The following is a 21,613-nucleotide window of genomic DNA, read 5'->3' on the forward strand; positions in this document are numbered from 1 at the left end:
TTAAAAAGGATTTTATTTACCAATCTCATTTCCTTGTATCTTCATGTATGATTCAGATTTGATAATGCATTTTACTCCCCAGATTTTGAGTTCATACCCATTTGATACCTTTATTCCAGGAATGGAGAGGCATTGCATAGTAGGTTATCTCAAACATAGAGTGACCCAAAATTGTGACAAGAACAATTATCAAATGTACAACCAGTTGTTTTCTAAAAGCAGTAAAGTAATTGATATGTTTTCACATCTGCCTGCCTGGAAGAGACTCACTAACAAGTCGATATCTTGATCATGGGGCAATTCTGGTTGGATCACGGGGGAAAAGTGATGTTTTGCGAATATTATTAAGAGCACAGAAGAGCATCACGACTCGCTCCAAACCCACTCCAAACCCACCATGTGGAGGTGCACCATACCTGCAGTAGCCCAAACATCACATGATTATATTGAAAATCTTAGGTTATTGTAGCAGCATGGAGTTTATTAAGGTTAACGGGCAATCAAGGTCAATGTATTCCAATGTTCATCTTATTCAATGCATAGAATTTTCAAAGCAAGCATTATTCTACAAGCACAACTCTAGGGATCTTTAGAATTAACAATATTTTTTAGCGATAAATACACAGAATGCATGATGAATGGCCAGATAAAGTTCAGAAATAAGTGAAACAGAGTAGATATCACAAAGAGACCAGACATCACTTGACAGCCAGTTCAGGAGGATCAGTCACTGATTCAGCTGCTGTTTTGACCACTTGATAAATAAAATATAAATCATTTCAGACATCCTAAGAGTGTAATCATGTTTTTTTTTTTTCTCTTTTCTTTATACATGCTAACACAGTCACTGGTTCAACTACCCAAGAGAGAGAATAGAAAAGACAAACCCTAGTATTTTAATTTCTGTTGATACTAAATGGTTTCATTCTGAAACAACTCATGGCATTTCCAAATCCTCATCCAAATGCACCCTAACTGCTTTATGTCTTTCCTACAAATTAAACTAATACAAGAAATTAAGCAAAATTTGATAATTGTGGTTATCACCTAACAATTGCAGCTTTTGACTAAAGCAACAATCACAGAAAATCAAGGATTCAACAATAAGTTTGTCGATAAAGAAGAAAAATACCGGAAGGAATCAATATATGTTGATATAGTCTTAACATCAATGCCACAAGCCTCCGCACGTTTTTCCAAGAAGTCAGGTACATGAACACGCTGAGCCCCTGAGATGATCTCCTCACCTAAACACAAAGGGAATTTAAAAATAAATCCTGATGAAACAAAAAACGATGTCTGTTTGCCGTAAAAAATCAGTAAGCAAAAGATATGGTGTGTTTTATATTTCCAAGAAAAAGTTCATAAACATTTTGAGCAAAACAATAAATAGATGCAAGAGTTAATAGCTTGCAATGTGACAATCCCAAACCCCCACCCTAAATATATATATATGAAAAAGAAAAATTGAGAAATTTTGTAGAAACCAGAAACAAGACGGGCACATAACAAATAATTTCAAACACAAGTGGATAAACAAATATTATGTATTGATATAATTTCTCAATTACCTCGAATAAAGACATCAAATGAATTACTGTACAATGGATCATCATAGGAAGGCATGGTATAAAATGGCCTAACAGCCAAAGGATACCGGTGAAGTATGTAAAATTCAGTGCCATATCTGTGTTCAGAAGCAAATTTTGGTTTAGTCATCCACATATTTACCAGACTTTTAATTTCAAGATTAAATTAAAAGGGAAGGTAAAAAGGGATGAACAAGAAAGGTATGTGCAAGATTGTAAGGAAAATTAAATTACTTCTCCAGAACTAGCTGGCCAAGTTTTCTCTCTGCTTCTGTGTTCAGGTCCCCATAAGGATCAACTTCCATGCCAGCTTCCTGCAAAAACAAGTTGAATTCAATCGCAAACACGAGAAATATTGTGAAGGAGCTGAACTTTGTGTAAGTAATGGTGCTGGTTATTGGAACATGAAATTCATTTTTGTTACCTTGAGCATTTGAACCCCTTCTTGAAATGTAAGTCGTAAAGTTTTTCGCAAGTACTGCACATTCCGTAAGACATCAATAATCAGAAAAAAAAAACCATTGGTCTATAGAAGAAACCACAGCCATGTAAACTACATTCTACAAGCTTTTTCATTATATAGAATGCAATATCTCGAACATGAATACTCGAGAATTTAAGTTTCAGAAGAATTATAACCTTTAGAGGTTCAAATGGATACTGCCTCTCAATAGCTTCAAGCTCCTTCTTGCAATTCTCATTCAAACTGTCAAACATTGCAACGAATAACCGGTCCACAATATCCATCACCTGCATAAACAATTTCTTATCAACATGTAGACCCATCATCTACTTCATGTGCTCATGCTGACCAACCCCAGAAATCAAATCTACCTCAAAATAGTGTTCCTTGATCTCCATTTCAACATCAAGACCTGTAAACTCACACAGATGTCTATGAGTGAAAGAGTCCTCTGCTCTAAAAACAGGACCAATCTCGAAAACACGCCCAAAATCACCACAGATTGCAATTTGCTTGTGAAGCTGAGGTGACTGTGCCAGACATGCAGGTTGCCCTTTGTAGTCCAGTCTGAAAACAGCTGAACCACCTTCACTAGAGCCTCCTATCAATTTGGGTGTATGGATTCCAACAAAACCTTCAGATAACAAGAACTGCCTAAATATCTGCAAATGAAAATTGAATTGAGGACCAGGTAGTTCAGCATAGCTATTATATCTTAAGTAATAAATTCAATAACTAATAACTAAAACTTACAAATAGAAAAGGGTCTGAGTGTCACCATTAAGAATACAAAGACCATGATATGAAAACCCATTCCAGAAAACTGAAACACAAAGTTAATAACAAGTAGACAGATCTTGTTCTTTGAATGAGATGAGCTGTATATTTAAAAAAAAAAAAGTCACATACTAAAATACTTAGGGCACTGTCAAGAGTCTTGACACAAGACTCAGACTAAAATACTTATAGGAACAAAAATACGGGGAAAAGACTGTTTTTAAAACTAAACCAGTAATTGAACTAGAAAAGTTCCAATTTTTAAATTAAAAAAATTAACAGTTCACGATTCATTAGTCAAACCAATACTTGAACTGTGGTCAAATCAATGATGTCACAAACATATAATTTATATATTATATAATATTAAAAGTAATTATTAGAAATTAAGAATATATATATATAAATATAAAATTCAAAATATAAGTCTATTAATATTTTAAATTATATTTAATAAAACATGCATGATATTTAAGTGTGAAGATATACATAACCGCCTAGTTTGATCTGGTTGATGGTTGGACCACCGGTCCAAACGGTTCAATTCCGATTTGACATGTACAGGGTCTAAAACATGAAAACCGATTGCAAAAGTGTCCCGTTGGGCTGGAAAAAAAGGTTTATGGTATCGTTTTGTTTCTCTAGCAACAAATTTTAAAATAACAAACTTCAAAACCCCTCATTTGAAAACCATCTAATGAAGCATAAAAGAATCAGTCTTGAACTGAACAAAATAAACATATGCAAGATTAGTAATTGTGAAAAAACACTCGGTGCAAATTCAATACTTAAAACTTTCTGCACTTAAAATTCAACTTTCATAGTTTTTAGTAGTTATTATTTAGTTATTAAACTAATATTAGTGATAGGTGGTGTCACTGATGGAGTCAGGAAATTGATTTGGGGGGTTAAGATTTAGGAATTTGGTTCAGGGAGGCAAGAACAAGCAAAACCTCCCAGTGCAGCATAGTAGTTAATTCACCCACCCTTGTTCACTGGCGGAGGGCGCCATTTTTTTCCTTCACAAAGACTCCCTTGAACACACACACACAAAAAACTTGAAGCAAGGATACATCCTTTTTTGAAATAGATTATGCCACATAGTGATGACCAAACAACACATCAAGTGTGGACCAACAGAAATGGAAAAAGGCAATTCAAAAGCCTTGAACTTACGTTTTCAACTTGACACTGGACGCGGAAAATTGCTTGATTAGCAGGGGTTCTCAAGTCAAGAACCCTATAATTTAATCGGGTATCCTGATTAACACGAACAAGCTGCTCTCCAGCCTGCAAACCCAAATGATCAAATTAATATACAAAATGAGGGTAAGAAGAAAAAATGCAAATCAGTGGATATAAAGAGAACGATGTTCATCGCTGATTGAAACTCTATAAAAACAAAACGGAAAATAGTCTCACTAAAAAAAAAAAAAGAATAATTGTAAATATACCTGCAAAGCCTTCTCGATTTCGCTTTCGCTTCGAGCAGCATCCTCAATATTAATTGGTAGATTTTCAGCCTTGCTAATGCCATATAGTTTCCTCACTTGAACTTCCACCTGAACAAAGGAAAATAAATTTCTACCAACACTTTTCCCGGAACTAGAAATATCGAAATTTAAAAATTTTTAAAAATCCACACCCACCTGTTGTGTAGCGCCCTTGATGGGAACGCCGGGGACAGAAATGATCCCTTCAATGTCAACATGGGACTCGCGGCTCAATCCCGTGGCGTATTTCACCATGTGGCGACTGACTAGATCAGGAGCCACCGTCAAGACGCACTGAACAGTGAAACCCATCTGTCTGACTACCAAGAAGGCGATATTCTTGCCGACGGCCCGAATGGTCTGTGCTCGCCCTCGGATCAACACCTTCTGGTCCTTGAGATCCTCGGTCAAAGCCCCAATGTCCGTCCATTTGAGACCGGTGACCTCTTTGGACTGTAAATCAAGGAGAGGGACATCGCCGTAGTTGGAAGCGAGGGGGTCGGGAGTGTCACCTACGGAAATTCCAGCAACAGAGGCAGAGGCGGCGGAGGCTGCTTCTTGGCGGCGGCGCTGCTTTTCAAGTTTGGCGGCCTCTTTCTTGGCGGCTTTCTTGCTCTGGGCCTTGGCTTCGTCTTCCACGGGTAGGTTGGGGGTTTGTGATTCGGATGACATTTGTGTTTAACTCAAAATTTTCACTATGTTTATCGGGATCGAAGAAGAAAATGAAGAAGATGAAGAAAGACGAGGAAATGAGCAACAGCCGCCGCTACTGCTGTCTCACGTATAGAAAGTCTAGGGTTTGGAACTTTGGATATGGAGAATGAGCGAATCCTCTCCTTCAACCTTTTTTCTTTCATACTCCATTTATCCTGTTTGGTTACGAAGGAATAGTATTCTCATCCGAATTTATGCTTTCCAGGATTATTCTTATTCTTACCTCTTCTTTCTTATTTGGATTAGTTTTCACTGGAACCAAACCATAAACCTATTGAAAGATAAGATTTTGTTTTGTGAATTACAATTTTATTTTATTTAAAAATTTTCAATTAACTCTTTTCATTATATATTTATATATTATTATGGACTAAACCACGAGAATTTAAAACTTATTTACTAATGATTTTGAAAAGTATTTTTAACATTTGAAAATTTTTATTTTTATCATTTTAAGTGTTCAAAAAAACTAAAAACGTTTCTTAAAATCACTACCAAACACACTCTAAGTATTATTAGCATTATGACTTAACTTTTACAATTCATGATAGAAGTAATCTCATTCTGACGTTCATATCGATTCGAATAAATTTTCTTTCCGAAAACCAAATGGAGCACACCTTTTTACACCCTGATTTCAAAGAAACAAAGAACATGCACTCATAAGGTAATCTCACCTGTGATCATTCTTTTTCTGAAACAATAGGCTGAATCCCTAATTCTGCAGTCATGCTGTGGACGATGGATGGGAAACACCTTGATGTTCAAGCATGCATTAAAGGGGAAACAGAAAGGGAGAAAAAGGGAAGAAAATTAATGCAATAGAAGGAAACCTGCCTTTGGTTAAGAAATCCAACAGCAGAAAATACAGGGGGTCCAAATATATATTACTAGAAGATAGGGAAGATACATACCAATGCTCCTCTACAACTACAATTACAACTATTACACCTTCAACACCACTAGTTCAATTCAAAAGATACCAAACCCAGAAACAAGCCCAAGTGTTTTTATGGTCATCTTTTTCCCTATCTTACCCAAAGAAAATACTGATAAATACACAAAAACACTGATAATTAACATTCTTACTCCTTTTTCTCCTTTTCAGTTTTCATTTATATCCCTTTTTTTTTTCTTTTAATCTTTAGTAATATCTGTTCTTCTGTCCTCTATTCTCTGGATCAGTCGGTTGTCATAGGCTGGGTCATGCAGCACCTAAAGCGTGCCTTCCGCACAGTTGTCATGATCTCAATTTCTGCATTCTCAAGCATCCTGACAACCTCAGTGAAGGGAGGACGCACTTCAGGATTGGCGTCCCAGCAGCGGGTCATGATATCGCTTAGAACAGGAAGACAGTCGCTTGGGATAATTGGCCTCACTCCCTTGTTCACCACAGCAAAGGCTGCCTGCACTGCAGTCATGTTCTGGAAGGGAAGCAAGCCTGTTATGAGCTCCCACAGGACAATTCCAAAGCTGTAGACATCTACCTTCTGAGTGTATGGCCTGTGCTGGATCATCTCTCTGCAAGAAAAGTAACGCACATCAAAAAATCAAAACCAATGAATCACTTATAAATATAAAAGAATCTACAACAAAAATTACAAGGTGGTCCTGTTTCATGTTCTGTTCTTAAACCATGCCGACCAAATGTTAACAGTTTCAAATTGGTAAAATGAGAAAGAGCCATCTCCATGACCATCCTAATCACCAGTACTGGAACCATGCATTATAGTACAAGCCAGAGAGAACAGATTTGTTAAAATGATACGATAGTACCAAGCAGCCTATCTGGTAGTCGGGTAACATGAAGTGGCATACAGACTGTGTCTTTAGACCAGTTTATATGTTAAACAAGTTCTTTGGATAACCATAGAGATCAGAAAAAGGTCCCAGACAAAATAGATTTCAACTCCCACCTCATTAGTTGGACCATGCTCCCTTGACTAGTTAATTTTATTCTCTACAAAAGACATTTGCTCCGAATGTAAAATAAAATTGGTTCTAAGCACTAAGCATGGAAGGGCACTCAAGACACTAGACATTCAATGTGACAATAACTAAATGGGCTCTGCTTGGAGTCCATACTTTAATTTTGATGACAGCATAACTGGACCACCAACATGAATAGTTTCCATGGGCTCTGAACAATTACTACCATTATGGTAATAATGATATATATCGGTCCAAGTAAGATGGTTATTGTAATTAATTTGTTGGCCCCCCACTCTACTTGTGAGATGAGGATTCTTTGGAGAAAAAAAGAAAGAAAGCTATTCATCTAAAATAACATGAACTTTGACCATTTACTTCAATCCTTCAAATGGGACACACCTAAAACAAGCAACTAAAATGAATTTAATGGCTATTAAAAATTATTTCCCTTGAAAATATTTCCATAGAAGCACTAAATACATAAACATTTCAAGCGCTATCCAAACAAGCTTATAGTAGGAGGGGAGAAGTTAGGGGAACTCTATTCTCTGATTTCCCCCCCTCTCTTTAATAAGCAAGAGAACCCATGCACGCAAAAGCGTACATGTGACAACCAACTCAAAGAACAAAACAGAAATTCAAGAACCCCAAGCCCAGCAATGAAGTCCAATAAAGCAAAACTACCACACGGAGTAAACCCCTCCTCCACCACTCTACCACTCTTCTCCGATCTGTTAGAATTCCAAATCACATTGATGCAGTTAAAGAGAAGATAACCTAAAATTAAGTAATAATGTTGCAGGTCCTCAATATCAGTATTGGAAACTAATGGCATTTACAGACAACAAAAACATTGAATGTTTTCTAGAGCAATAAGCATAAGCCAATGAAATGAGGAACTAATAGAAAATCAATATCCACAAAAATAATATGTATAATGTTCCCACTAGATAGAAATAAGGAAAACCTCCAAAGAATCAACTAGCAAAAATCTTGAAATTAGAAGAGAAGCTGAAATTCACAACTTATTATTATTATTATTATTGGATCAGAAATAGGCAAATTTATTCATTGAAAGGTAAACAAGGAGGAGGATGGGTAATCCTTGTACAATTGCTGATCAGAAGGGAAAAAAGTATCTTGTTCCATAAAAAAACTAAAACCATTTGCACAAACAAAAGCAGAAGCAACACACACAAACTAGGGAAACTTTATACACTAAAGGGGGAAGAAAATTTCCAACAAAGGCGACCAAGTGCTTTGCTCCTTGGCTACCTAGTCTGGAACTTGACTAGCAGAATAAGGAACTCAGGAAAAATAGCATCCCACCTCACTAGCAACATCTATGATTTTGAAAATCTAGTTGTCAGTCTCTGATGTAGGACAACCCTAGGATGGTTGCCTACAATCAAATAGGTGGGGTAAGGTTTTTATCTTTTAGGGTCTAAGGAGAGAAATAAGGGACAAAGTATATGGCAGCAAAATAAAATAAAACAAAATATAGAGAAAGAAGATAAGGGGAAGAAGGGATAGAAACCTTAGAGTCGCATTAAGGCTTTTTAAGAGTTTCACCTAGAAGAAATCAATTGAGTCTCACCATTGAAAATTGCATAGTATGCAAGAAAACATAATGTTATTAATCATCAATTAATTAATACTTTGGTCTACATCAATTAACATTATTTATAAGCTTATTTAAAAAATCCAAAGTCTAGTAAGATTCTAATAACCTATTATGATTCTAATTATTGGCTACTCCTAATTTAACTCCAACTAAGACTAATTCTACTTTAATTGCACTAATACTAACTCTCTTTCCTGATATATATCTTGGAGATTTATCCTCATCACTCTCCCTCGATCTTTTTGAGTGGTAAACATTTTTTCAATTTAGTGATGAAAGCTATTGAGTTGTTAATTTTCCTAAAAGCTTAAGCTACTAGAATTTGGTCTCAAAATGTATATCTCTTTAACACCTTCATTGACATGAGGCCCTATACCCACAAACAAACCAAAAATGGCCTCCTTTGCACTTACACATGGAATTAATAAATTGGAAAAATAAACATGCAGTGAGGTTTGAGCACATGACATCTCGCCAAATGAGACTCTGATAGCATGTTGAGTAACCAATTTTTTTTTTAAAGCTTAAGCTGTTAGGATTTTGGGTCCACAGATATATGTCATGCTCTCCAACATCCACAAATCTCTAACAACAAACTACAGTTCCTAAGTTCAAGCATCCCAGGATTTAAGTTGTCTATGGTAGAAAGGGGGGGAAAACTCTTCAACAATAGATAGACTATTTCTTTGGAACATAAAACTAACATATATGATTTGGATATTAAATATTCAATACCATTATATAAGAATGCATGATGAGTATATGACATGAAACACTTGATTGTCTTATACCATCAAAAGTTCTTTCTAGTGGTACATTCAAACATGGAAATTTTCAATTTGAGTATCATTTTTAACATATATCCATTCATTAAGACATCATATTTTTGTTGAGTTGAAATATCAATGTCTAATATTAAAGAATGCCTATATTTACTTCCTTTAACCTTACTACGTTTCATGAAATTGCTTGTCATCTATTTCTTTACTCCATTGTGGCAATATGTTTGCATTTAAATATACGTATCTTTTTTTTTTCTTCCTTAATATGTGGAAAATTTTATGGTACACTATGTAATATACACTGTAATAAAATGGAAAAACACTCAACCCCATCAAAGGTGAGTTTAGCTCTTGCAAAATTGTCCAAAACAAACATAGAGGAGTCATTGTTCATGCTTTGCTTCTTTTTTTCCCACAGAACTCTAGTATACACCCAAGAAAACCTCTCTAACCAATCTTGGCAACACCAAGGAGAACCCAAAAAGAGCACAAACCAACTGTGATAAGCTTCCCACTATGTTGCAATAAATGAGGATATAGATGACTAGCTATTCATTGCTTCTACAGAATAAATAAATTAATTAATAATAAATGTTTAACTTCATTGTTTGCATAGGGCCCCACATTTTTTTTTTGTTGGTTTCATTCTAGCCTTATGACACCTTTTATATACTCTCAATGTACTAAGGCTGCACGCCCCTTTTATCTTTTGATTGCCACTTGTCAATATATTCTTTCTATTTGCCTATAAATTATATTTAAAAAAAAAAAATCAAATATTGAACTAATCACTCCACCCCATCAAAGGTGGGTTCAACTCTTGCTAAATAGTACAAAACAAACATAGAGGAGTCATTATTCACGCTTTACTTTTTTTCTTTCCCACAAAACTCTAGTATATCCCAATAAAACCTCTCTAACCAATCTTGGCACCACCCAGGAGAACCCAAAAAGAGCAAAAACTAACTACAATAAACTTTTCACTATGCCACAATAAATGAGGATATGGCTGACCAATCACTTGTTGCTTCTACACAAAATAATAAAATATAAATATATCATATTGTGTATCATAAATTTTAACAAACTCTATATCCTCTGCCCCATTGCTCCCAAGTGTAATTATATTTCATTTTTTTTCCCCTCTTTAATTTTAAAATTACACATATCATACTATATCAAACCACATTAAGTCATATTGCAAAACTATGTTGCACCAAGGCAAATGTGTTTCAAATAAAGACATAAGAAAATGACCATGATTAAGCCTTTGGGATGTAGTTTAAGTAAGATTTGAAATGTCGGCATATATCGGCGAAATATCATTGATATTTCAAGTATCGAGCGGCATCAACATGATAATCACCACAAATATTTCATTAGTCTGAAATTTCATGTTTTTTCCACATTTTTTATCGATACATCAGCAATATACTGATATCACACCAATTTTTCGATGTTATCCATGATATTTTTTATGCCATGTCACACCCTTTTCAATTTTGGATTTAATGCCAAAAAGAAATTATTCCTAAATGCGGGGCCCAATGTCACATCACACCCCTTTCAGTGTTATTGACAAAAATTTTGGTGCCACTTCACACCCTTTTCAATTTTGGATTTAATGCCAAAAAGCAATTATTCCAATAGACAAGGTCCAATGTTGAAAATCAGCCCATCTAGCCCACCCATTAACTCATGTGCGGGTGGAAGGGGCAACATCTATTAAATAGACATTGTTTTTCTCTCCAAGTTCCGATGATGTGGGAGTGCACTTACTCTTCAAAAAATTACTTCAGCAAGATCACAACTATAGAGCTCGAACATAGGTCCTTGAACAAATCAAGGGTGGCCTATGCCATTGGACCATAGCTTCATGTGATTTAAATATGTGTATGAAATATTATTGATCCAAAAAAAAAAAAAAAAAAAATATGTGTATGAAATATTATATATATAAGTCATAACATCTTTGATAAATTATTAATATATATTATATTATAAATTAATTAAAATAAATTATATAAATAAGTTAAATTTAATTATCTTATTATGTATTTTATATACTAATTAAATATAAGTTTATAAAAAAGTTATCCACATTTTTAAATAAAAAATATTTATTTAAATATCATCCTTTCCTTTTGTCCTTCAATATATTTAAACTAAACATATTATCATTTTAATATTAATGTATTTTCAAATTCATTTATTATTGCATAATGTTACAAATTTATTAATGTGTTTTCAAATTTATTGTTTTTCTATCATTTTTGGAGTTTTCCAATATTTCCATGAGTTTTAATTAATCTTTATTTCATTAATTTTTTTGTCAAAACATCCATTAATATTTCCTGATATATCCGTATAATCCAAGTGTCAATATATTCATGTTTACCGATAATTTTATCCTTGAGTTTAAGGCATTTTCTTTGATTCTTACCCTAAACAAACCTTATAGTAAGACTTCTTTTTTTCAAAAAAAAAAATGATAAGCAAATTAGAAATTATATTACAAGCACCTATGAAAAAAGCACACCAAAATGCATACAATGTATACCAAAAGCACCACAAGGTAAGCAAAAGAAAAAAGATAACACAAAAAAAAAAAAAAAGGCTTCTTCCCCTTACTTGGACCTTAACCAGTCTGCAAAACCTATCATAGTTATTGAATGATCATCTATGTACACCCTTGAGTAAGACTCACAGCCTTATCTTCACCAACTTCCCGTGTTAGTCGAACAAACTTACAGGAAGGTATTATACATTTAACATCTGAATATAGTTAGTTATTTATTTCATAAGCAAATCAACAACGTATATGTGTGTTTGTACGCGCCCACATAGAAAGAAGTAAAAGAAAGAGTGATATTTAACAAAAATAGGGTGCAACCTAGCAAAGATGAAGTACATAGGGCATGCCAAGGCCAACAAAAGAAAAGACTACACTACTTTGACTAATCCGCGGTCAAACTACCAGCAACATTTATAATAGACAAATCATCTATTCCCATCTTGAGGTTCAATCATTCAAGCAAAGTTTGGGAAATATATCATCCACTCCCATTTCCAATAGCTCCAAAGCCTTCAAAAGTTCTTATATTCTCCCTTTCCACATGGTCCAACATGAACAAAGCGAAATCATTTTCCAAACCACCTTTCATCTCTCAGCCACAAAATACCCATGCCAACTATGCAGTCTTTGACTGTGCTAGGAAGGATTCAATTCATTCCAGGTAGGGAAAATATCAAGCTCCATAAATTGACAGCTCCGTCCAATGGTTCAAAATTGATGAATCGTTCTCTCCAAATATTTGCAAAGCTAATGCTGATTAACCAACATCTAACCTTTTCCTATCAATTAATCCATTTTTCTTCCACAACTACCTCTTATATGAAGAAACCCACCTCTGCAAGTGATTCAGAGTCAATTCATCCCAAATAGGGAAAATGCCAAGCTCCTTGACATTTTGCTCACAATGGTTCAAAATTAATGAATAGTTTCCTCCATATGTTTTGGAAGACTACACTAAAAACCAATGTCCAGCCTCCTCTTATAAGCTAATCCATTCTTCCTCTACACACCCTCTTACATAAGAAACTCGCCTCAAGTGACTTAGGAGTCCAAATTTCCCTAAAGGGAAAGTCCAAGCAACTTTGGAAACCAAAGCCTTAAAAAGCGTTTAATCGATTAAATTCCATTATGAGAGGTATCCTAACCAAATAAAGTAGTTTTATGGACAAATGAAATAGCTCATTTAGGTGGTGTTTGTTTTTTGGCTGAATAGAAAAAGCCAAATATTTTGACTTTTTCTATTCAGTCAAAAAACAAACACCACCTTAGTTTTTTTCTTTAAAGGGATAGCTCATGTAGTGAATTTGTTGAAAATATTTGTTTTTATTAATAAGTAAATAGGTAAATTTTATAAATATCCAACAAGAATGCTAAACAAAACATACACAAAGGCTACAAAAAGGCACCACCCTAAAGGGAGAGAACAACCAAAAACAACCATTCCCTCACTCACTAAGAACCTACCCAATCTACAAAATCAATAAGAGACATTGGTCCTTCTTCTATATACATGCTACCTCATGACATAAATGAGTGTTTCAATGCTTGAAACAGCTACTCCTTACTTTGGAACACTCTTTGGTTTCTTCCTTCCATATTATCCAAAAAAAAAACAAAGGGGGCCCATTCTTCAAACCTTCTTACACTTCCTTCCCAATAAAAAACCACACCACCCTAATATAGTATCCCATACCGAAGATGGAAGGACCTAAGCAATGTCAAACAAATAGAATAGAAGCTGTCAAACGATCTCACGACAATACAATGAATGAGAATGAGATCTGTCAATTCCTCTTTGCATTTGCAAAAAGCACATCTATTCGCCAACACCCACCCTCTTTTGAATATGATCCATGGTCAATACTTTGCCCCAACTAGCTTCACATGCAAAAAAACACACTTTTGAAAGGACCCAAGAATTCCAAGTGATGGCCATGGGGAAGGGAATTGCATGCCTCAACTCCAAAATGGAGTAGAAAGATTTGTTGAAAACATTATATATCATGTGAAGTAACTCTACATGTTTTTTTTTTTATCAATAAGCAGAAAATTGTATTGCAAAGAGGCGCTAAAGTAGCGACTCACAGAAATACAGTATAGAGAAACTCACCCCCTTACAAAATGACCCAAACAACAAGTTAAAAACAAAAAACCTTCTCCCTCATCGCAAACACACCCAATCTATAAAATCTATTAAAGTCGAAGGACCATCTTTTATCCACAATTTGGTTTCTAACCAAAGTAAATACACAAAAGAAGTTTTCAGCCTTTGAATAGACAACACTCCATCCTCAAAAGCCATTGTATTCCTAGCCTTCCAAATAACCCAAAACAGGAATAACGGTCCCAGTTGCCACACCACCTTCCTCTTCTTTCCCACAAAAGAGCCCCTCCAACCTACAAGGGTTTCCTTTACCAAATAAGGAAAAACCCAAGATACTCCATAAAACGAAAGGAGCAACATCCACACTTCCCTTGTTTTTTCACAATGAAGGAGGAGGTGGTCGATCAACTCCCCACACATTTGGCACAGAAAGCATCTATTTGCCAAAACCCAACCCCTCTTTTGCAAACGGTCCAAGGTTAGAACTCTTCCCCACAAAGCCTCCCACGCAAAGAAGCTTAACTTGGGCCGCACACAAGAATTCCAAATGATCTTTGAAGGGAAAGAAGCAAGAGACACCGGCTGCAAAGCCCTACACAAAGTCTTCCCCACAAAGCCTCCCACGCAAAGAAGCTTAACTTGGGCCACACACAAGAATTCCAAATGATCTTTGAAGGGAAAGAAGCAAGAGACACCGGCTGCAAAGCCCTACACAAAGATTTCACCGAAAAAACCCCATCGTTTGAGTCCATCCACCTCACCCTATCCTCCTCATCCACCCTAACCTTCTTCCCATCCAAGCAACAAAGCAACCTTCTCACTTCTTCCATCTCCCAATCATTAAAAGGTCTATTGAAACACAGAGTCCAACTTCCCCTCCTTTCCCCCTCGGCTGTCCAAACTTCATTTACCCAAGCTTAGACGTTGCTAGAGCAAGTAACTCTACATGTTACCTCACATTATTCTCAAGTCTATAATTATATTTTATTTTTCTTTCAAACTTACTTAATACTCCCACACCATAGTTTATTTATTTTTATAATAAACTACACTTGTATTTTAATAGATTAAAAAAAAAGTGCACCAAAAACAAAAGATAAATCCTACCAAAGAAACAAAAAGAATCCATGCATACATGTATACAAAAGACAAATACAAACTCCCTATAGAAATCCCATACAGGTTCCCAACACCAAGGATTAGTGTCCTTGATAAAGTGAAATAGAAAAGAGGCTTCTTTCTTAAAATAGCCTCTCAAATTTCCAATTTGCCAATTTACACTTCTGGGAAAGAGCTACCCAACACCCTAATGAGGTCCACAACCCTCCACATAAATAGTCGCATCTCCATGACCCTATTCGCCTGTTAGCCACCAATGATAGAATTGCCACTAGATTCGCCTTCATTAGGATATTGGAGAGATCCAACTCTTATAATTTTGAGAGCTTCAACTAAAGATGCTACCCACATAAAAAATTAGTTCAAAATTGCTTCCTTAAAAAGAAGTACAGAAAATCCCCACCCTTATGATCACACATGAGTCTATGAATGTCCATCTACTCTAAGATTACCCAAGGAACATTCATTGAAGTTGAGCTTCAAAGTGTCAACTATCAATAAGTAGAAGAATCGCATACTATAATGTATCAAATCATAGTCATATTATAAAACTAAGTTGATTAGGGCCATTATTGTCATGAATAGGCGCAATACTTAGAATTCAAGATAAATAATATAAGTTTTACCTAATGTAGAGGTTTAAATACCAAATATATATGTCACAAATGTACCTTTTTTTGGTTGTATATTAGATTCTAATATATGTCACAAAAGATGGTCCTTCGACCTTAATAGATTTTATAGATTGGGTGGGTTCGCGATGAGGGAGAAGGTTTTTTGCTTTTCCTTGTTGTTTTGGGTCCAACTGTAAGAGGGTGAGTGTCTCTATACTGTACTTTTGGTGGGTCGCTATTTTAGTGCCTCTTCGTAATACAATTCTTTTGCTTATTGATAAAAAAAAATTAAATAATTAAATAAGTATATTAGAAACAAACTACTTTATCACATTGGAATTAGTAAGTACCAAAAAAAAAATGAAATTTTTTTCCAAAATTTACAAAAATTTGTAAAAAAAATATGGAATGATATGCCTGTCACTCTTAAGAAAAGCAAAACAAAACTGCACATTTTAAAAAGGGAACTTAAATAATATACACCCAAAACTGTGTGTACGACTTGGGGGAAATTAAAATACCAACTGATAAGCCTCTCACTCAAAAGATATGCTACTTGGTTAGTTGAGCAAGGAACCCAATAACAAGAACATCTCCAGTTGCATCCAACATCAATAATTTGATGGATACACCAATCATAATTATAAACTCCATCCTTTTTTACCTCTCCAGAAATGACAATATGGAGTCACCATCAACCCACAGATTTGAGAGACTGAAAAGCTTTAGCCCTTAGCATACCTTCTAAAGAGCTTGTTTTCTCCCTCAATAGCCATACCCACTCTAGCGCTAGTTAAGCAAAAAGATGCACCTCATTCTATGAAGTCAAAGCACCAATATCCAAGCCTTTGAGACGTAAATCAAGGCACTTTACTTGAACCCCTACCAAGACGAGCCTTAAGGTAAGACTTAAAATCACTCCCTCTTACTGCACTCTACTTAGAAGTTTACCATGTAGCCAATCTTATAAAAAAATCATAATTGAATAAAGAAGCAAACATAACACTCAATAGAGATAACTACTTCATACATAAGTTCAAAACTCAGACCTATGTCCTAAAACAGAAACCATTCCATCCCTACTCCTCCTAGTGAGACCACCATCCCCCTTCTAATTCTCTAACCTCCTCTTTGATGGCTCTTTCACATAAGTAATCCATCTCAATAGCAAATTTCTGAAGCCATTTACCCAAAAAATGGTCATTCATGACCGCAAGGCTTCTAATTCCTATACCTTCCAACCCCTCCTATGACCAATAGACCAAGTAATACCTCACCCCACTCCAAAGGAAATTTCATTGAATCTTCTCTAACCTAATACGTTTCTGGCTAGGGACCACAAATAGATGCATAAAATAGACACTAAGTTAAAGAAGGTACTTTTAATAAGCGCAAGTTTCACCCTTAGATAAGAATTTTCTTTCCACAAAGCCAATCTTCTCTTAAACCATTATTCATCAAAGTACCAAGCTGCATCTAACTTGAATGGAGCACCAAAGGAAGACCCAAAGGACAAAACAATCTTTTAAAGAGAAGACTAGGATATCATATCAATAAACCAACATAAACTTTCAAGCGTATGCAAAAGTTTCTTAGCTGTGCAATTCAATAAGAACCAAATATTAGCACCCGATCCCTTTTAGAGGCCATGACACTACGGCCAATATTTAGCACAATTCTCCAGGGGCACATCTAGTAGTAAATGAATAATAAGATGGGAAGAAAGTGGAAGAGGAACATATCAATTGTGAACCAACCAAGAGTCCCCTCCCAACACCAGGACAATCACCAAAATCAACACGGATCTACCCCTCACAACCCTAACAACCCCAAAACAAAAAAGTGTGTGTGTGTGTGTGTGTGTGTATATGTTTGCGTGTATATGTATATATGTATACACATGCACACAAACTTCAAACGAAGAAACATAGTATGTCCAACAAGTTGCAAAACAGAGGCAGCAAACTACAATTGAGACACTCCAAAATAACAACATTGCTCATGTGTGGCATTTAAGTATCTTGAGGTTAAACACTGTTTGGAACATTAGCCCCAACAAAGAATCACCACTATTCATGATAAAGGACATGAAGAGAATGAATTAAGTGAATCCAGTGCTGCTTCTGCTTCAACCTTCATAACAATCAGCATATTTTGGACCCACCAGACAAGAATAACATCATGTGCACTCTGTTACCAATGCCCAGAAGTAGAATCAGACCCAACAACAAGGCACAACCATCGGTTTTCAAGGTTTTAGATTTCAATAAGGACTGTTACATCCTGATAGAATTAAGTATAAAAATAACGATAATGAATAGGTAATAGGTCAAATCCAAGATGCACAAAGGAAGAGTATGGATAAATATGTCATATGGAACAAAGCAGCATAAAACAGGTCAATGTTGTTTCAAAGCTCATAACACATTCTCATAGCCTAATGAGATGAAAGAAGGAAAGATAAGTGTGAAAATTGGGATGTCTGCATAAGAACAGCCTCCAACAATTCCAGAGTTCATCAAATGCTTGCTTCTATGTTTGAAGGGAGAGCCTCTAAGGAACAAGTAAACCCTAACTAGAATAAAGTAGAAAGGTCTTTAATATATTTGATAGCATTTATTATAAGACATAAATGATCTTCAAAAAGGAATTGAAACAGAAAAGATTGATCAGAACTTCGTAGCAAAGGCCTGCTCTCAGTCTTAATATTTTATTTATTTATTTATTTTGATAGGCAAATAAGTGCTTGCATTATAAACACCTAGAATCTGCAAAAACAATACATATGAAGTATACAAACAACGCCAAAAAAACTAGGTAGTAAGGAGACAAAAAAAGGTCTTCCCCTTACTTAACGAACAACCAATCTATAAAGTCAATCAAAGACAAAGTGTGATCCTCTATATACACCGTAAGCCAATTCAGAATGCAAGAACAATGTGAAGAATCATCCAGCATAAAATATAGAGGAGAAGAAATCTTAACAACTTAAAAGACGGTTAAAATGCTTACGGGGCCATCCAGCGATACGTCCCTGTCTCTGGTGTCATTCCTTCGGTTTGCACCTCAATCCGGGCAACACCAAAATCAGCAATCTTAATGGATTTATCAGCAGCAATCAAGAGGTTATCTGACTTCAGGTCCCTGTGGATGAACCCGAGTCCATGCACATATGCCATCCCCCTTGCAACATCCAATGCCTGCTTGACAGCCAATTTCAGCGGCACAGACCTATTCTGCCTCCTCATCAAGAACTGCCGAACTGACCCTCCCTTGGCATATTCAGTCACAATGCACCAAGCAAGGGGCTTACGGCATGCCCCAATAAACCTCACAATATTGGGGTGTTTCAGTGTCGCAAGCATCATCACTTCTTGCTGGAATTGCTGCTCCATCACCTGCGCCCTCTCAGGACTATTCTCCGGCCTTTCCAAAATCTTAATCGCCACATCGTCCCCATTATACTCTCCCCTGTATAACTTCCCAAAAGCCCCTTGAGCAAAAGCCGTCCCCATGTTGAGCTTGCGCAAATCAATGGTCCATTCATCATAATTCTCCAAACCCTCAGTTGGGTACCTAGTATCCATCAAAGCTCGAGCAAGTGCGTCTTCATTCAGAGCATGGGTGACCTTACCTTTCCCGGGACGAAGGACGCTGTGCCCCACAGAATAATTGTGGGTAGCCACAGGCTTCAGACCGGGGTGGTTTAGGATATGGGTAAGAGAATCATTGGACCCAACGCTACTGTTGTCCACAGACATCGACACGGACAAGCCAGCATTACTGGTCTGCAAACTGTCAATAGACATGTTGGAGTCCTCCCCAAGTTTCTGATAGAAGCCTTGAGTGAAATCAAAGTAATTGTTATCATGGTTGTGATTCCCCCCTCCGCCAATAATTCCAGTGAATTTCGGACCCTCCACCATTTTCCAACACTCCAATTACGCAAAATAAAACCCTAGAAATTGAATTAATCAAAGCTCATCTGACGCCACCAAACCTAGAACCAAACGATCAAAAATCAAAATCAACGCCAACACATCCCATAATCAACTAGTAAAGCAAAACCCTAGAACCAAAAAAAAAAAAAACCAACAAAACAAAAGACAAACCCCCACGCCCCAATCCACCGTTTGGTTGGGGAGAAAATGAGGAATATGAAGAAGAAAATGAGCAAGAAATAGAGAATTAATTAGGGCTAGAGTTAGGGTTACCCGACCGTAGACAACGCTGTGAGCTGCTCTCTCTCTCCTCTCTCCTCTCTCCTCTCTCCTCTCTCTCTTTATCTCTTGAAGGCAAAGACCAGAGAGAAAAAACAAACCCCCTTTTATATTTACGAATTTTCTAATTAGACATACAGTCGCTTTTATAAATACATCTGCCACTGAGTCTGTGTGCTGCTCCATCTTTCTATTTTCTTTTCTTTTTTTTTTCTTTTTTTTTCCTTCACATCCGACAAGTACTGTTCGGCTGTTCCACTATTTGCCACGTGTAAAAATGGCATCTTTTCATATTTATTATCAATTAATATTTTCCTATTTTTGGACTGCTTGGACTGCTTCCTCCCCACATCTGATTGGGCTTTCCATTCATTCAAATTTTTGCCAACTCAAACACACGATTTTTTGTGTCGTCATTTTGTACATTTTTTCTTGTCTTATGTAATTATGCCCTTAATTGTAATTAAATTTTAAAATCATCGAGCCTTATCCATTAAATTTTTATTATTTTATTTTTCCTTTTTGGAGGCATTAAATTTGGTAAGGTAATATAACATCTCTGTTCACTTACTAGGAGGATTCTTTTGGATTGTATTTGTCTTTTAAAACCCATATCTTTGTGACCAAATATGGATTTGGTTCATGATCTTGTTGGATATCCTTAAATTATACATCATAAAAATACGGGTTATTTGATTAAAATAGATGAAATAATCCTAAATTTATCAATTTAATTTTTCGCATTTTTCCTAAAAATGAACCATTTATAACATGTTTTTGAAAATATATAAATAACCCTAGAGAATACCCAAAGTGAAGCAACAAAATAAAATTTAACAAAAGGGTATTGCATTAGTTACCCTTATGTCATGTTTGGGAGAAAAACATGAGAGAAAGTAAATAAAATAAAAATAAAAAATTAAATAAATATTTTTACACCCTTCTTTTTGAACTTATTTTACTTATTCATATTTTTTATATAAAATAAATAATTAAAAATATATAAATTTTTTACTAATTTTAGTCCAATTCGACTTTATCTACAATTTTTTTTAATGATAAAACCCTTCACTATTTTTTTAATGATAAAAGTATAAAACCAATTTTTTTTATTTTTTATTTTATAACCGAGAAACTTTCTATTGTCAAACCCTTAAGACTCTCTATGGATACTAACCGTCCAACAAAATGATAAAATCAAATATGAAAAATAATTTTTCTTAATTATTTTTAAAGGAGCAATGCCTTGTATCATCCATGGGTTTAAAATGGAAAAACATAAAAATGTTTCTCCCTCATTCAAAAATTAATTAAAAAATAATTTGTCTTAGCATGGTACTTTTCAAAGAGCAAATATAACCTGCCTTAAATTATCCATGAATTTAAAAATCCCACCCACTCACGAATTATAACAAAAAGGGTGTCAGATCCTATATCAATAATGGACTTTTGTAGTATAATGATCCAAGTTAGTGTCTATGGTGCGTATTTTATAATAGTATTAGAAACATTAAAAGTGCTTTCAAGAATCCCGGTCAAATTATATATTTAGAATGCGTTTGATAGTGATTATAAAAAACGTTTTTCATATTTTTTAACACTTGAAA

General features: G+C 35.3%; 2 protein-coding genes across 3 annotated transcripts; both read right to left on the reverse strand.

Moving 5' to 3' along the window:
* Positions 1 to 83: 83 nt before the first annotated feature.
* On the reverse strand, positions 84 to 5,151 carry LOC117913075 (aspartate--tRNA ligase 2, cytoplasmic). Its single transcript, XM_034827981.1, has 10 exons — positions 4,479 to 5,151; positions 4,284 to 4,391; positions 4,006 to 4,119; positions 2,424 to 2,714; positions 2,229 to 2,339; positions 2,014 to 2,067; positions 1,824 to 1,903; positions 1,572 to 1,687; positions 1,133 to 1,247; positions 84 to 416 (listed from the first exon to the last, which is right to left on the reverse strand). Exons 1-10 carry the CDS (start codon positions 4,992 to 4,994, stop codon positions 290 to 292), a joined length of 1,632 nt encoding a protein of 543 aa, XP_034683872.1. The 5' UTR covers positions 4,995 to 5,151; the 3' UTR covers positions 84 to 289.
* Positions 5,152 to 5,840: 689 nt separating this feature from the next.
* On the reverse strand, positions 5,841 to 20,113 carry LOC117913076 (serine/threonine-protein kinase STY13). 2 transcript variants are annotated; one of them, XM_034827982.1, is made up of 3 exons: positions 20,006 to 20,113; positions 18,799 to 19,786; positions 5,841 to 6,557 (listed from the first exon to the last, which is right to left on the reverse strand). In XM_034827982.1, exons 2-3 carry the CDS (start codon positions 19,710 to 19,712, stop codon positions 6,218 to 6,220), a joined length of 1,254 nt encoding a protein of 417 aa, XP_034683873.1. In that variant the 5' UTR covers positions 19,713 to 19,786; positions 20,006 to 20,113; the 3' UTR covers positions 5,841 to 6,217. The 2 variants fall into 2 exon arrangements, with proteins under 2 accessions (XP_034683873.1, XP_034683874.1); XM_034827983.1 differs by having other exon boundaries at positions 20,001 to 20,106.
* Between the last annotated feature and the right edge of the window lie 1,500 nt (positions 20,114 to 21,613).

The sequence above is a fragment of the Vitis riparia genome, chromosome 4 (genome assembly GCF_004353265.1).
Source record: "Vitis riparia cultivar Riparia Gloire de Montpellier isolate 1030 chromosome 4, EGFV_Vit.rip_1.0, whole genome shotgun sequence".
Classification (NCBI taxonomy): domain Eukaryota; kingdom Viridiplantae; phylum Streptophyta; class Magnoliopsida; order Vitales; family Vitaceae; genus Vitis; species Vitis riparia.

Excerpts from the sequence above, each read along its gene's own strand:
- LOC117913075 (XM_034827981.1), bottom strand. The coding sequence starts at position 4,994 with ATGTCATCCGAATCACAAACCCCCAACCTACCCGTGGAAGACGAAGCC. Across the intron at positions 4,120-4,283 it reads AAATCGAGAAGGCTTTGCAG|GCTGGAGAGCAGCTTGTTCG; the intron begins GTATATTTACAA and ends TTGGGTTTGCAG. Across the intron at positions 1,904-2,013 it reads AAGGGGTTCAAATGCTCAAG|GAAGCTGGCATGGAAGTTGA; the intron begins GTAACAAAAATG and ends TTGTTTTTGCAG.
- LOC117913076 (XM_034827982.1), bottom strand. The coding sequence starts at position 19,712 with ATGGTGGAGGGTCCGAAATTCACTGGAATTATTGGCGGAGGGGGGAAT. Across the intron at positions 6,558-18,798 it reads ACGTATCGCTGGATGGCCCC|AGAGATGATCCAGCACAGGC; the intron begins GTAAGCATTTTA and ends CTTTTCTTGCAG.